We start from the raw sequence: 17048 nt of genomic DNA, 5'->3' as shown, positions 1-17048 counted from the left end.
GCTTGGCAGGGTTGTAACTACAGCAGGGAGCCGGTCAGGGGACCAGCAAGGTCCACAGAAACCGTTACCTTGACAATAAAAGCAGTCTCCAGCCCAGTTTCAGTGTCAGTGGCTCCTTGACATTAATTTCTATGGAGTGGTCCTGATGCAAGGCATACAGGATGCTAAAGATATTATAACGTGAGCAAGGGCCTTCCTGAGGCTACTCCTCAGTTAAAGGACTTGGTGAGGCGATCCTGGTCACAGAGGTCAATGTCCCTCGAAGCCCTCTCAAGCCTTGCAAGTCCAGTCACCACAGGGCCACCAGTCGCCAGGTACAGCGGTTTCATCAATTCCTTTCTTTTGGCCATCCCGGGTCCAGGGGACTCGAGTGCATCTTCTGAGCATCAGGCTGGGCTCGGCTTCTCCATGTGTAGAGAACAGCCCTTTTGTTTGTTAGCAAACCAGTGTGAAATCCACGTCGGTGCAGTCTCTCTTTGCTGGGTTCTTGGTGTAGCATGGCAGTCCTTCGGGCCTCTTTTTCAGCCCAACGAGATCCAAGTTCTGGGCACCAGGGGTGCACTTTTTATGCCCTCATGGTCATTAGCCATTGGGCTACTAGGTCCCCTTCTTCCGGATGACTACTTCCTGGCAAGTGTGGTGTCTAGCTATCCCAGAAGGCTCTATTCTGCCCACTTCCAACATGGCAGAACCCCTCTCTTGGCATGCAGAGTTCCCTAGCCCCAACCCAGATATATGGCTATCAAGGGAGCTATATGTCCCTGAAATAAGTTAGCTCATGCTAACTGCCTATAAATCAATTAAACCCAAATTTCAAGGTCACAGCACTGGCACAGAGGACTGGTTAGCAGGCCTCAGTGCACTCTCAGGATCGAAAAACCTGCAGCTATAGTCCAAAACTTTGGGGTGACCAAACAAAGAGAGGCATTTTCTTACAGTCGACATAAGGTTACTCTGTAAACGAGGAAGACATTTCTTATTGCTGCTCCTACCTACAGTCATGTCCTCTATTTTGCATGCTCCTTTGCTTACTTTTTAAATACTTGCTTTAGTGTAGTAAATAAAATGTTACATTTCCTTTGTCCTATGGTGAAGAGAATCCTGGTTAGCAGAAAAAAGTTCAAATATCCTTCTGATGTGCTCTTACCTCATCAGAGCCGTCGATGCAGTCATGGTCACCATCACACTTCCACCTCCCAGCAATGCAACGGCCATTGGCACAGGAGAACTCACTTTCAGAGCAGGGTCGAGGCGCTAGACGAGGGGAGGGTAGGGCGAGAAGTGTGGAAATGTGGAAGGGAGGAAAAAACAAATGGGGGATAAATTGAGACGATCAACAGAGCAGGCACAGAGTAACGTGCATGACACACGCACTGCACTCCGAAGAGTCTTGGGGTACAGACACCATGAAGCCAACAAGCAGGGGGTCCTTGGATAGTCACAAGGGGAGAACAGAGAAGGAGGAAAGGAGACCAGAGATGTGATTTGTGTTCTTTCTAGGTAAAATTCAATCAGTGGCTAAAAATATACCTGGCAGCTGCACACGTGAGCAGGAGCAATGGGGATAGTGGGTGGTCAGAAGAGGAAGCAGAACAAATTTGTGACTATAGAAGAATATCAGTCGGGCAAACTAATAGTACATTTGCAGAAACTATGAGCAGGGTCACTCAGAGTGACTCGGGTAATGTTAAGCAAACAAGCATGTAATTTATCCATCACCAAACACGCAATACAGAGATACCTAAAAACGCAATGCTTTACATTGCTGCACAGCATAGAACTGTGTTATCAAAGCAAAACATAGGGCCTTGCATCACTGCACAGCATACTGTCTCACTAGCAGCGTAAAATGCAGTAATTACCTAGCTCTGAAGACAAAATAAATTACCTCACAATTCCTCGCTATGAATGCAAAATCAGTTCACCACACCACAATAGTCACAAAATGTTATCAGGAAGGAATACACATACACTTTCAGGTCATAGGCTTACTATACCATAATGAAATACTGCTATGAGCAAAGCTCACTCATACTTCTTACACATGGAGATCAATGTTTCAATATTTGATTCCACCAAGTGGAGTCCAAAAATATCAGTCAATGGTAATGGTTTTAAATCCAGAACAATGGGCCACCAAGTTCTACTCTAGGGGTAAGTGCACAGGCACTTTTCGGCCTCAGGGGATTACCGCGTTATCCAACTCCATTCCAAAGTGATTCACAAAGAAAGGAGCATTAACAACTTTGACATGCAAATCTCACATCCTACAATATACTAGGTGGGAAGTGAAATGCCAGAATCTAAAGCGCCCCACTGATGACACATCCACTTCAAGGTTAAGTGTCATAACTGCATACTGCTTCCAAGGATTCGGAGCACACACTACCTTCTCCAGTTTTTTCTTCTGCACAGCATATTAATTAGCTCTCTCTGCCAGCACCAAATCACACCGAATAGGCTAAATTCGAAGGCCTAAGCAACGGAAATAGGAAAACTTGTATCAGGCAGTGTGGATAACGATTATGGTACTTTAACAGAGGTCTCATTAATAATGAGTTAATATTAAGATTACATAAAAATGCCCCACTCTACAATTTCTTTCCAGCATTTAATTTCCCCAGAAAATATTGTATTTCGTGGTCTATGTTCAGACCTTTGTCCACAGCACATAAGACCATATTTCAACTAGCTTCACATTGGTGTAACTTCAGTTCATGATTATCCCCTCTAATGTCACTCAATACAGTTTCAATGCCATGAAGTAGAACCTTCTTGAGCAATACCAGTGAATGTATGATACACTTTATTAGGCATATAAGAATTAATGGACTAACTCTGCTAGGGTTTTTGTAGCACCTGAGGTCTGTAAATTGGAGTTCTTTTGGAATATACACATACATGGAAGGAGTGAACAGTAACCATGATATACAGTAATAGTGTAATTGGGTTATGTGAGTTACAAGTTTGTAATTTGCCTTTGTAGCCCTGATGAAGTCAAAGGTTGATGTACTGCATGACGAAACGAGTTGGCTACGGGTTTTGAAGATGAAGGAATAAAAAGAAAAGAATACTAACTTCAGACTGACTTTTGAAGAAAAAATAAATTTGGGGAACAGAGGGTTGCTCAGGAGCTCTTTTAATTGAAATCCATTTATACTTGTAACAACTTTCAGATGCAATTAAGGTTACAAGTGTAAATGGATTTCACACAGAGAATAGGACCTGCATTTACTACCACCCAAATACATTGAGCCTTGAAAAAGAGTGTTGCCTCGAAACACATGTTGGCTGTATCTTGTCATACCATTATGCAACTGTTTTTCAAAGTCAACTTCGTAAGAAACTGATGAATTGGATTCACAAATAAAGGCATACATGTGGTTGGAAAGAAATTCTGGAGTGCGACATTTCTTCCATTAGGGTACCATGACATTTAGCATACAGTTTTCTTCCAGGGGATCCTCATCAATAGTCATAAGCACTAGAATATTCCCACCCATGTGCGGGACCCCGGAAACACAATCCTATATGTGACCAACATATATGTATCTATCTATCCATCCATCCATCCATCCATATATATATATATATATATATATATATATATATATATATATATATATATATATATATATATATATATATATATATATATATATATATATACACACACACACACAATAAAAAACAAATGCAGCCTTACACACACTAGAGCTGAATAATGCTATAAGGACTTCCCATTATATCATAAAGAATACATTAGAAACAGTGGAAAACAACAGAGAGCATGTTTAAGAACGGTTTTAATGCTCCGCACTTAGCACAAACTCCCAGCTAGGACAGAAAGCATTGACAGCTCCCAGGCTGCATTGCAGAAAACATAGCCTAAAAAGGCTGAAAAGATAACTCATAGCAACATAGAAATAAACTGGCACCGTGCCTTTAAGGCAGTCATAACCCCCAGCTTCCCATCATGCCTCAGGGGTGACAGTTAGGTCAGTTGTTGTTTGCGGCTCATTCAGGAAGGATCCTGGTTACACAGCTCCACTTCTTTCTGATTTTAGTGAGAAATAATCTTCACTTTTTTTGAAAATATTGACTTACTTTGACGTCTTTCATCTTTTGAAGTAAGGTTCTGTCTTTTTTGACCATTTTGGGCCCTTTTTTCCACTCAAAACGCCATCTCTTTTTGACCCCTGCCCTTCTTGTGGAAAAAAGAAGGCCAGGTCAGACTCTCATACAGTCTGTATTCTTTGTTTGCCTAAGGAGCATGTCCCCAAGACTTGCACTCATTGCCAGTCCCTATCCAAAAGGACTCTAAAAGACAGAGAGAGGATCCGTTTTTATGGGCTGGCAGAAAAGGCATCTTCCAGAGGCAGGTCACAGGTGAGGAAGGGCTCTAAGAGGGCGAGATCTTCATCCGGAAGCAAAGTCCCTCACTCTTCTGCTTCAGCATCGGGCTCGGCGCTGAAAAAACTACCACTGGTGGGTCATTTGTCCAAGAAAAGACCACCGTCATTCAGGTACGCCTCGCCGTTCGCCGCAGACGTCGAAGAAACGTGATCCTCTGCCGTCGCCAACCCGGCGACGATCGGCGTCGAGGAGCAGAAGCCCTCCGCCATCGCCAACAATCGGCGTTGAGGAGTAGAAGCCCTCCGCCATCGTCAACCTGGCGACGATCGGCGTCGAGGAGCAGAAGTCCCCCGCTGTCGCCAGCTCGACAGCGAGGGCAGGTACCCCTCCATCGTTGTCAGTCCATCGGCGATCGACGTCGAGGGGCAGGAGTCCTCCGCCGTCGTCAACCCGGCGACAATTGGCATCGAGGATCGGAAGCCCTCCGCCGTCGTCTCGGAAGAGCAGCCCTCCGCCGTCGTAAACACGGCGACGATCGGCGTCCAGGAGCAGAGGCCCTTCTTCGTCAGCACGACGACGTTCGGCGTTGAGGAGCAGAACCCCTCCGCCATCGTCGGCTCTCCGACATTCGATGTCGAGACAAAGGGGTACTCCGGCGTCTTCTTCAAGGCATTCGATGTCGAGGAACAGAGTCTCGGCGTCGAGACCGGTTCCAACACCAGGCCGGAAATCGACGTCGAGATGGAGATCCAGGTCAACATCGAGAAGGGCTCAATCACAGCAGGTCACACGCCCGACGTCAAGGCCCACATCAGTGAGGTCTGGAGAAGGCTCTGTGGTTCTAGTGACAGAATCAGCATCACAACCCTCTTAGTCTCGCCTCGAGACATCCTTCAGCGGAGCATTCACCATCTGCCTCATCAGAAAGGTACTCGGTCAGACATCATAGGTCTCCTACACATCACAGGGAGGTTTCCCCTGCTGTTCATTTGTAACCGAGATTACTCCTTCCCCTCCATCACTGGAGTAAAGATAAAGGTGCATCCAGACGGTAAAGGAAGAATATACCAGTGCTCTTCACAGGTCACCTCTACAAAGATTTGTGCAGGAAGTGGATAGATCGACCTCGCCCAGACGTGGAGAACATGCGGACAGGTCACGGGAGCGCAGACCTAGTTCCCATCGCAAAAGGAGAAGGTCACCTACGTGGTCTTCCTCTTCCAGCCGATCCTCCAAGAGGGACTATTCACCTACTCTATCGGATAGCCATTTGTCAAGAGTATCACCGATAGATGACATTAACACATATCATGGTGTGCTTCAGAGAGGGGCTCAGTAGCTAAACATCGAAATGTCTACTCAGGTGGCAACGACAATTATTTTTGAGACTCTACATCAGAGAGCAGCATCTCGTCCGTTGCTTCCTCTGGTTCCCGGTCTTCTGGAACTGGTGATGGACATTTTCCTCACACCAGCTGCGATTAAAGCTGCACCAGCGAGGATTCAAAAGAAATACAAACCTGCAGCGACAGACCCTGGGTTCTTAAAATCAGATCCGCCTGCAGACTCTGTTATAACTGCTGCTGCGAGGAAAATTCATGCAGTAGCTGAGTCTTCGTCAGTCCCGCCAGATAAAGAAAGTAGGTCCCATGACTCTTGGGGATGGAAGGTTTGCGGGTCTGCAGCATCATCGCTCAAAGTCTCTAGTTCAGCAGCCTTATTAGGTCGCTACGACAGGACCATATGGGATTCCTTGGACCGTTTCAAGGAAAAATTGCCAACGGAAGATCTAAAGGATTTTGAGGAGGTCATCAAGGAAGGGTCGCTTGTTGCCAACCAAGTGATTAGCACAGCGGCAGATGGTGCCATGGTGTCGGCGCACTCATATGCGCATGGGATTTGCGCCAGGAGGTTCTTCTGGTTGAGACTAACAGCTCTCAAGCCAGATGCTCAACAGAGGATCCTAAATCTCCCTTTTTCCGGCTCCTCCCTGTTTGGCACCCATACAGATGAGCAAATGGGTAGGATGAAAGCCGAGCTTGATACCTTCAAAGCAGTTGGATTGGAGAAGAAAAAAGAGTTTAAACGACGATACAGACCCAACCAACGCAAGGGCTACCAACAGAGGGTTCAAACCCCTCAATGGGCCCAGAACAAAAACCAGGGCAAATCGCAGTATCAAGGCCGTAAGTCCAACAGAGGTAGAGGAGGTCACCAGCAACAGTCCTACCACAGCCAGTTCGGCAGGGAAGCAATAAGCAGGAGCTTACTCTGGCGCCGTTGCCCACTCCAGTGGGAGGCAGTGCTTCACATCATCTGGAAGAATAGTGAAGCATAACAAAATATTGTTGGGTGCTCAGTATACTGCGCAATGGATACGCACTATGTTTTCGTGTGCCTCCAAAGGACATTCCTCCGAAAAGATCTCATCCTCACCAGTTAAAGTTGCTTCGGCAGGAAGCGATAACCCTTCTGCGAAAAAAGGCCATAGAAGAGGTTCCTTCCGCGCAGGGAAGGGAGTTTATTCCAGGTACTTTCTTGTGCCCAAAAGAGATCAGGAGCACGAATTCAGACCTATCCTGGACAATCGCTTGCTAAACAAAGTCATCATGAAGGAAAAGTTTTGCATGTTGGCCCTTCATCAAATATGTCCACATCTACAAGCAGGAGATTGGATGTGTTCGGTGGACCTCCATGATGCGTACTTCCATATACCTATCATTCCACGTCATCGCAAATACCTTTGATTCGTGGTCGGCAGCAAGCATTACCAGTTCAAAGTTATTACCCTTCGGACTGAAATCTGCTCCACGAGTCTTTACCAAGTGCATGGAAGTGGTGGCGGCGGCCCTACACAGAAAAGGTCTATTTGTCTACCCTTACTTAGATGATTGGCTCCACAAAGGGCCATCTCCTCAAAATGTAAGGAATGATTTTCAAGTTTGTCTGAATCTGCTCTGCAGACTAGGGCTTCACCCAGACAATCTATTATTTGGGCTCAACTCTGGATTCAAACAAAGGAAAAGCATTTCCTTCGGAGGAGAGACTTTCTTCGATGCAACAGAAGTGCAAAACTCTGCTCCAGACAGATCGCCTAACAGTCCGGCAAGTGGCATCTCTGCTGGGATCAATGGCCTCTTGCATATTTCTCATTCCCAACGCCAGGCTGAGAATGAGACCGTTGCAGCAAGATCTAGAGGACAAGGAGACCAGGCAACAGGTCGCTGGGAGGACCGAATTGTGATCTCTCAAGCAGCAAAGTCGTCCATCATATGGTGGACTTGGCCGCAGAACCTATTGGTGGGAGTCCCTTTCCATCAACCAGTTCCAGTGCAGTCATTGATAACAGATGCATCTCTGCAGGGATGGGGGGCACACATGGGGTGCCTTAGGATGCAGGGCCAGTGGGCCACCAAAGAGCTGTCCTACCATATAAACATGTTGGAGCTACGAGCAGTCCATCTTCCTCTGAAAGCTTTTTGGCTATCGATCACGTCCAACTCGATCCTGATCCAAACAACACGACCACCATGTATTATCTAAACAAACAGGGTGGTACGCACACTCGCCCTCTAACCCTGGAAGCTCAAGCGATCTGGCACTGGCTCGGAACCTCTCCATCGTGGCAGTGCACCTTCCAGGGGACCAAAACATGCGAGTAGACACGCTCAGTCGGCACTTCAAGATCAGCCAGACTGGGTGCAACACGACGAGGTAGTGGCAGATATTTTCCAACAGTGGGGTCATCCGTCAATAGATTTATTTGCAGACGACCAAAACAAAAAATGCCACGCCTTTGCGTCCAGATTCCACCATCCAGTGACAAAGGGGAATGCACTTTTGATGGATTGGTCAGAGACATTTGCATACGCCTTTCCTCCTCTGCCTCTGATCCCGAAGGTGGTGTCCACGCTCATCAGATCCAACATGAAGATGATTCTGATAACCACAGCCTAGCCTTGTCAGTGGTAGTACCCGGACCTTCTGCAGTTGTCGGTACTCCCCCACAAGAGACTGCCGTACAGAGCGGAGCTGCTGACCAAAATGGAAGGGAGGATTCTCCATTCCAACCTTTCTTCACTGAACTTGGCAACATGGCTCCTGAGGTCCTGCAATATGGATACTTGTATCTATCGCAGGACTGCATGCACATCCTGAAAGAGGCTAAGAGACCTTCCACAAGAGTGTCGTACGCTTTTAAGTGGAAGAGATTCTACCAATGGTGTGTTCATAATCATTATGATCCTACAAAGGGACAGGAGGAGGTCATTCTTCCTTACCATCTTTATTTAGCCAAAGCGGGTTTAAAATATTCCTCAATCAGGGTTCACTTGTCAGCCATTACGGCGTACAGAAAATCCCCCTACCAACCTTGTTTTTTCCAATTGCAGGTGGCTAAGGATTTCCTAAAGGGGTTGAAGAAAGTATATCCCCTGGTTCGAACTCCTTCTCGGGAATTAAATCTGGTGCGGTCTAGATTGATGGGTCCTCATTTTGAATCCATTCATGAAGCCACATTGCAGCACCTGACATGGAAGACCGCTTTCCTGATGGCAATAACGTCAGTGCGCAGAGTAAGTGGGATCCAAGCACTGTGTGCTAAAGAGCCATATACTGTGTTTCAACACAACAGGGTAGTGTTAAGGGCTCACCCTGCTTTTTTTGCCAAAGGTTGTATCTGATTTTCATATTAATCAGTCAATCTCCCTACCGTGCTTTTTTCCCAATCCCGCAACTCCTGCAGAGAGGTCTCTACACTCCTTAGACCTTAAAAGAGTGCTCAAATTCTATTTGGAGGGGACGAAGGGTATAAGGAAATCGGATCAATTGTTTTTGAATTATGTGCCATGAGAACATGCTTTCCAGCCTCAAAGAGATCCATTTCAAGATGGATAGTGTCCTGTATAAAATTGGCCTACCAGTTGGCAAATAAACCCCTTTTGTTGTCTCCTAAAGCACACTCCACAAGGGGAAAGGCGGTGACAATAGCTTTCTTGCATGATTTTCCAATGGCAGAGATTTGCAGGGCAGCAACCTGGAGATCGGTTCACGCTTTCATAAGGCATTATTTTCTAGAATTCGATTCCAGGGCGGATACTCAAGTAGGCCAGGCCTCCTTGAAGAATCTATTCGGATAGTAAGATGTCTGTCCGAGCTTAGTTATCTGAGCTGGTTGGTTAATTTGCCGTTCTTTTTTTCCTTTGCCCGCAGGGGGATTAGGTGAGGCTCGCTATTCTATTCTAGTGCTTATGACTATTGATGAGGATCCCCTGAAAGAGAAGGATTAGTTACTTACCTGTAATCCTAGTTCTCTTCCAGGGGTATCCTCATTAAAGTCATAAGCAACCCTCCCCCGCCTCCCCGGTCAAAGTATCATTGTTTAAAGGTAAGGTCAACTCTTTGTGCTATGGCTTTTCAGTCACCGCAAAGAACAACTGACCTAACGGTCACCCCTGAGGCATGATGGGTAGCTGTGGTTCATGACTGCCTTAAAGGCACGGTGCCAGTTTATTTCTATGCTGCTATGAGTTTGTGCTAAGTGCTAAGCATTAAAACTGTTCTTAAACATGCTCTGCTGATGTTTTTTCCTTGTTTCGAATGTATTCTTTATGATATAATGGGAAGTCCTTACAGCATTATTCAGCTCTAGTGTGTGTAAGGCTACATTTGTTTTTTATTGTGTATATATATATATATATGCACACACGCTCTCTGACAATCGTAGAAAGCAGACGGCACTCCAAGCTGTAGGTGTTAACAAAAATTTAATAGCAGACCCCCTGCCCCAGGAAAAGACAAACGCGTTTCGCCGAGAAACGGCTTCCTCAGTGTCAACATATTAAAGTTACCACGCCATTATATCTCCTCCTCTCCATTAACATCAAGAGAGGACTAAGCCGACAGTTAATGCTGAAAATGGCAGACATCTTGTAAAGTGCAAAAATACTGTTTTTCACAATTAAACATGGAGAATAAATGGTGATAAACAAAGTGCTCGTGCTCAAAAACCATTAAAAAGAAACTCGCAAAAAATAAATAAAACGTTGAATACGTGACTTGCGCGCAAAAAGAAGAAATCCTCTATATCTCAGTGCATGCATTTCATGTGTTTACACATGTATAGTATACTCTCAAATTTTGGAAAAGTCGCATTTAAAAAGAAACAATAAAGTGTTAATTTCCTTCATGCCACATAATGTGAAAAATTCATGTAGATGTTTAAAACATTCATCATATATTTACAACATTTCCATATCGCGAGTACCCATCAATAATCTATAAACATGCACCTCAGTGATTGCGTTTTGTCTCTGTTGTTTTATCAATTACAGGCAAGTCGCAATTTATATAGGCCTCAATTGGCGTTTACTGGTTGCTTTTAAGATATATGGCCCTGTATGGGCATGAGCCTCCCTGAAGTATTCTATTAATATCTTGATTAATTCTGCAAAACAGAATAAGGGGGAGAGTATCGGCAGAAAATAGGTGTCCAGATTTTATTACAGATGTGACCCCATACTTCTAAACAGGTTACTCCCACTGTATGGTTATTCCAGATGTACCCAAAGTTCTTCGTCATTATTTAAGCCGACCGGTTTCATGGTCTGGAGGTCGATGATGTATCTCGACTCCATTGCCCTCAAACTTCTGATCTTATCCCCACCCCTTTCTTGTTTTTCCAACTGATCTATCAGATAGAAGGAAAGAAGATCTCTGTTACTGTTATGGTGGGTTTCGAAGTGGCGTGCCACCGGGTAATTTTTGTCTTTATTAGTGATGGCACGCATGTGCTCTAGGATACGTTTTTTCGCTGGATTGATCGTACTTCCAACATATCTCTTTGAGCACGGGCAAACAAGACAGTATACCACGAATTCTGAATTACAATTCAGAAATTTCTTGATAGTTCTAATTGGTCGGGGATCATTGGGTCTACCCTCATATTTGGTTTTTTTATGGCTGTATTTGCACGCCTTGCAATGCATGCACGGGTAGAAACCCTGAATTGGTTTGGATCTCACTGGTTTGGGGGGGTCCCTGTAGTGACTCCTGGTTAGATGATCGCCCAAAGATTGACAACGTCTATATGTGATCGTTGGTCTAGGTGATATTCTGTCTTTCAGAACAGTGTCTGTTTTCAGAATGTGCCAGTTGTTATTAAAAATCTGGACCACCTCGTTGGATCTCATGTTATAGGTTGTTATCATTCTAGTTATGGGTTTCGTCTTTTCTGTTTCTTTCAGGTTTTTGTTCACCAGTAGGTCTTTCCTATTTATCAGATCCACTTTTTCCGAGGCTTCTAGTAGTGATTTCTGTGAATATCCTCGTTCCATGAATCTGGCGGTTGCTGCTTTTTGTGCTGAAAGGAAATCGCTATGTTCAGAGCAATTTCTCTTCAGGCGTAAAAACTCGCCATATGGGATATTCTTTACCATGGATCTGGGGTGGTGACTTGCGGCATGCAAGACGGCGTTGCCCGCCGTCGGCTTGCGGTAAAGTTTGGTCTGAATTCTGCCACCCTCCGCAAACACCTCCAGGTCCAGGTAGTGGACTGTTTTATTGCTGATTTCACTGGTGAACCTCAAATTGAGACTGTTTTCGCCTAACGTTGACACAAACCTCTCAGCCGAGGGTCTGTCTCCCCGCCAGACCACAAACAGATCGTCAATGTATCTGGTCCAAATCATGATATTGTCCAACCAATGTTCGTTGGTCCCCCCCCAGGCCACGTGCTTCTCCCACCAGCCCACGAATAAATTCGCGTAGCTGGGGGCGAAGCACGTACCCATGGCGGTCCCCCTGATTTGGCGATACATTGTGCCTGAAAAAAGAAAGATGTTATTAAAAAGACAGAATTCAGTCATCCTTAACAGCATGCGATTATGTTGATGGAAATGCATGCTTTTCTTTTTTAGGAACCATTCAATGGCTTGAAGTCCATCTTGATGGTCGATGCATGTATACAAATTCGCTACATCCAGAGTAATGAGAAGCATGTCATCCTCCCATTGTATGTTATCAATAATCCTAAGGAAGTCCTGAGTGTCTCTGACAAAAGATGGGAGGTCCTTGACAAAGGGTGATAGGTAATTATCAATGAATCTTGAGGTCGCTTCTAGAAGACTTCCTATGGATGAGACAATCGGTCTCCCAGGTGGGTGCTTGATGTTTTTGTGCACCTTTGGCAGGTGGTAGAAAGTTGGGATGATCGGGTGTGCGCAATGTAGATATTCATGTTCATTCTTACTCAACATACCCTCATCCATCCAATTTTTGAGGAGTCCATGATATTCCAAGATGCATTTATCAAATTCAATCTTGGTAATGACCTCATAGCATTCTTTGTCTTCCAGTTGTTTCAAAGCCTCCATTTTATATTGATCTTTATCAAAAATTACAATGTTCCCCCCTTTGTCAGAGGATTTGATCTCTATGCTGTTGTCTTCCTTAAGTGATTTTATTGCTTGCCATTCCATGCTGGATATATTGGATTTTTTTCTTGTGATTTCCATCCTCTTAGAGATCATTTTGTCCAAATCTTGGAGTACTGCATCATTGAAGACATCGATCGCGTCATGTGTCACATGTGGCCGAAATTTAGATTTTTTCTTGAATTTGCTAGGATCTCTCTTTTGTATGATTTCTTCCCTCCTTAGAATCTCCCCTGAGCTTGGCATATCTTCACTGCCTGCTAAAATATGTGTGGTTTGGAGGAGAGGTAGATCATCATCTATGAGATCGCTGGTCATTTCATCGGTTGTGCCAAAGTCAGATGTTTGTTCCGATGGCGGACGATTGGCAAAGATCTTATCTAGCTTCAACTTTCTTGTGAATTTGAAAATGTCAATCCTTGTCTCTACTGGGTCAAAATTGGCAGTCGGGCAGAAAGACATGCCTCTTCTCAGTACCTTTTCTTCATAGATCGAAAGTTTTCTCTGAGAGAGGTTAACAATGGTGTTCTCATGCTTTATCGTTTCGCCCCCCTTCCCTTGCTCCGGGTCACTACTGGTGTTGAATCTTGTGCGGCCCCTTCTCCCGCGCCTTGTTTTCCTCCTTTTTTTGTGTACTTTTTCCTCATCTGAGGTTGGGGGCGTTGTCGTGTTTCTTTCAACACCTCGAATTCGTCTAAAAAAGGCTCTCTGGCATCTGCTCCTTCTGTTGGTCTTCTGCTCGTTCTTGTTGATTCATCCTCAGATGTTGTAGCCTCTGATTCTGAGGTGACATTGACATTTGCCCGTGTTGTTCCTTGGGCGAGCCTTTTCCTCGTAGCGTCGAATTTTTTCGCAAAGGTAAGGATTCTGCCTGTCAAGTAGTCCTGCTCATCGCGTTGGAACTTACTTTGTTTCCTTTTCTTGATGACAATTTCATATTCTTTGAGTCGTTTCTGCATATTGGCACGTAGGTCTTCAATGGGTTTGGTGTCTTTTTCTTTTCCAATCAAGTCTTCTATTCTTTGGATCTCAGCAAGAGCTTTGTCCCGATCGCTCCATGCATACTGTACTAACATTAGGAGCATGCCTTTACAGGAATTCGCTATATACGCCGCCCAGTCTTTTAATAGTTGGGGGTCCGGATTCTCGTATGATGGAACAGTGAAGATTCGCAGGCCTCTAGGAACTCTGTTGCAATCCGCATATCTTTGGAGTGATGTCGCCTCCCACCATTTGCGTATCTCACGCTCTTGCATTTTCTCTAGTTGATGGAAAAGTGTTTGCACGCTGTTCATAGATGTTGATGGCAAACTCAAAGGCTCTGACCTTTTTGTCGCTACAGCATTCAGACTTTTGAACACCTCATCTGCGTCTCTCTCCCTTTCTGCATTCAAGGACATGATGGTAGGGAGGACCTTGGCACTTGCGTTACACGCTGTAACTGATAACAGCGTTTCCTTAAGCGGGGCAACAAAAGTTGCGGGGGTCTGCTAAGTTGGTTAGCTAACACACACACACACATATATATATATATATAATATATATATATACACACATATACATATACATACACATACAAAATTACTGTCCTTTCTTCCAATGCATTCACTGGAAAACAGTAAACACAAACTCCAACTGCATGTTAAGCAAGGCTTTATTTTGCAGAATTCATCGGCAAATCCACTCAACGCGTTTCAGGAGCTAGTCCCTTGGTCACGAGTACCATTAGTGGATTGTAATTGTAACTTTTGATGTGGAACCAGAGAGAGGTCTAGCAGTGTGGTGAACCATGGTTGGCGTGCCCATGTGGGAGCTACCAGGATCACTTTGAGAGACTGTTGTCTGAGCTTGCGTACTACTAATGGAATCAGTGGGAGAGGCGGAAAAGCGTATGCATATCTGCCAGACCAATTCATCCATATTGCATTGCCCTTGGACAACGGGTGCGGAAACCTGGGCATTTTGCATTTTCGTGGGTGGCAAACAGATCTATTTGTGGATGACCCCACTTGTGGAAGAATGGCTGAAGAACATGTGGATGTAGTTCCCATTCGTGAATCTGTTGTGACTGTCGACTTAACAGATCTGCTATCAGATGGTGAACTCCTGGAAGGTGTTCTGCCAACAGATGTATATTTTGAGGAATGGCCCATCTCCAAATGTTCTGTGCGAGCTGGGACAGTTGCAGAGAGTGTCCCCCCCCTGTTTTTGTATATAGTACATGGCTGTCATATTGTCCGTCTGGATTAAGACAGCTTTGTTTTGTACTTGTAGTTGAAAAGTCTTGAGTGCTAAGAATATGACTAGCAGCTCTAGATGTTTGATATGGAACAGTTTTTGTTGATTGTTCCATTGACCTTGAGTTGTATGATGTAAGAGATGGGCTCCCCATCCTGTGAGGGATGCGTCTGTTGTGAGCACTACTTGTGGAACAGGCTCGAGGAACGGCCGCCGTTTTGTCAAGTTTTTGGGGTTCCCCCACTGCAGAGAGCGATGCGTGCGGCTGTCCACCAACACCAGGTCTGTTAATTGACCTTGAGCCTGGTTCCACTGCTGTGCTAGGCACTCTTGTAACGGGCGCATTTGCATTCTTGCGTGTGGCACTATGAAGATGCAAGATGCCATCATGCCTTTTAGTCTCATGAAAACTCTGGCTTGCAGTGTTGTTGTTGGAAGACTGTGACTAAGGCTTGAATGCTCTGTATCCTTGCTGGACTGGGATACGCTAGAGCTGTAGATGTGTCTATTGTAGCCCCTAGATACTGGTGTACATGGGAAGGCTGCAGGTGCGACTTGGTGTAGTTGATTGTGAATCCCAAGTTGTGCAACGTTTGAATTGTTTGATGTGTGTGTTGGACACATTGATTGAATGACTTGGCTTTTATGAGCCAATCATCTAGATAAGGGAAGACATGTATCTGATGCCTTCTGAGATGTGCTGCTACTACTGCTAAGCACTTCGTGAACACGCGTGGTGCTGTTGTTACCCCAAATGGAAGGACTTTGAACTGATAGTGTTGTCCTTGTATTACAAACCGTAGGTACTTTCTGTGAGCAGGGTGTATAGGAACATGAAAATAGGCGCCCTTTAGGTCTAGTGTTGAAAGGAAATCACCTTGTTGCAGTAGTGGGAGCACTGGTTGCAGAGTGATCATATGAAAATGATCTGATTGTATGTACTGATTGAGGGGCCTGAGGTCGAGAATTGGTCTTAGTGTCCCGTCCTTTTTGGGAATTAGAAAATACAGCGAGTAAACCCCTGTTCTGATAAAGGAAGTAATTGAATGGCATCCTTTTTTAAAAGTGACAGAACCTCTTAGTGGAGCAGAGTCAGGTGGTCTGTAGACATTGGATGCTGCTTGGGAGGTATGGGTGGAGGGGTTGCTGTAAGTTCTAGGCAGTAGCCATGTTGGATAATCTGTCTTACCCACTTGTCTGTTGTAATGGAGTTCCAGACAGGCAGGAACTGTGTTAATCTGCCCCCTACAGGAGTGGAATGCTGTTGGAGGAGCAGAGGGAAGTCACTGTTTTGTTGCGGAAGAGGATCGTTTGCTGTTGTTACCGCGACCTCTTCCTTTGTTAATATTGCCTCTGTATCCTCCTCTAAAATATCCCTTGTTAGAGGATGCTTGTGTGTGAGATTTGAAAGATCTTGTAGTGTCTGCTCCAGTTTGTTTGGAGCCTCCTTTGTAGAAGGAGCGACGAAAGGAGCCTCTAACTGGTGTGGACTGTAAAGCCCCCATAGACTTGGTAGTGTCCGTGTCTTTCTTCATTTTTTTTCGAGTGTAGTGTCCACTTCTGGGCCAAATAATTGGTTCTGATTAAATTGTTGGTTTAAGATGGTAGTTTGCACTTCCTGTTTAAACCCGGAAATGCGTAGCCACGCATGTCTCCTAAGTATGACACTGGTATTCACAGCTCTAGATGCGGTGTCTGCCGCATCTAGTGCACATTTTATTGAGGCATTTGAAATTAACTTGCCTTCCTTTCTGAGGTAGTTGCCTGAGCCTTATATTGATCTGGTAGGTGCTCAAGTAGTTTTTCAAATTGATCATAATGAGCCCTATTGTAACGAGAGAGGAGGGCTTGTGTAATATCTATACGCCATATTTTAGTGGCTTGTGCAGCTATTCTTTTACCGGACGCATCAATTACTTTGGATTTTTTGTCAGGTAGGGGTGCTTCGCCAGAAGTGTGAGAATTTGCCTTTTTCCTAGCATTGGATACAACTAAAGAATCTAATGGTAGGTGTCCTTTAAT

At 44.9% G+C, this 17048-nt stretch overlaps 1 protein-coding gene across 1 annotated transcript in view; it reads right to left on the bottom strand.

Annotated features, from left to right (window-relative positions):
* The window catches only part of LRP1 (LDL receptor related protein 1), a 1472234-nt gene that overhangs the window by 368397 nt on the left and 1086789 nt on the right, over positions 1–17048 (bottom strand). Inside the window, 1 exon segment of the mRNA XM_078688974.1 lies at positions 1148–1254. Coding sequence (XP_078545100.1) covers positions 1148–1254 — 107 coding nt within the window.

The sequence above is a fragment of the Lissotriton helveticus genome, chromosome 1_1 (assembly GCF_964261635.1).
Source record: "Lissotriton helveticus chromosome 1_1, aLisHel1.1, whole genome shotgun sequence".
In the NCBI taxonomy this organism is placed as follows: domain Eukaryota; kingdom Metazoa; phylum Chordata; class Amphibia; order Caudata; family Salamandridae; genus Lissotriton; species Lissotriton helveticus.
Note: the sequence above shows the minus strand (reverse complement) of the source record. Positions and strands in the feature narration are given on the sequence as shown.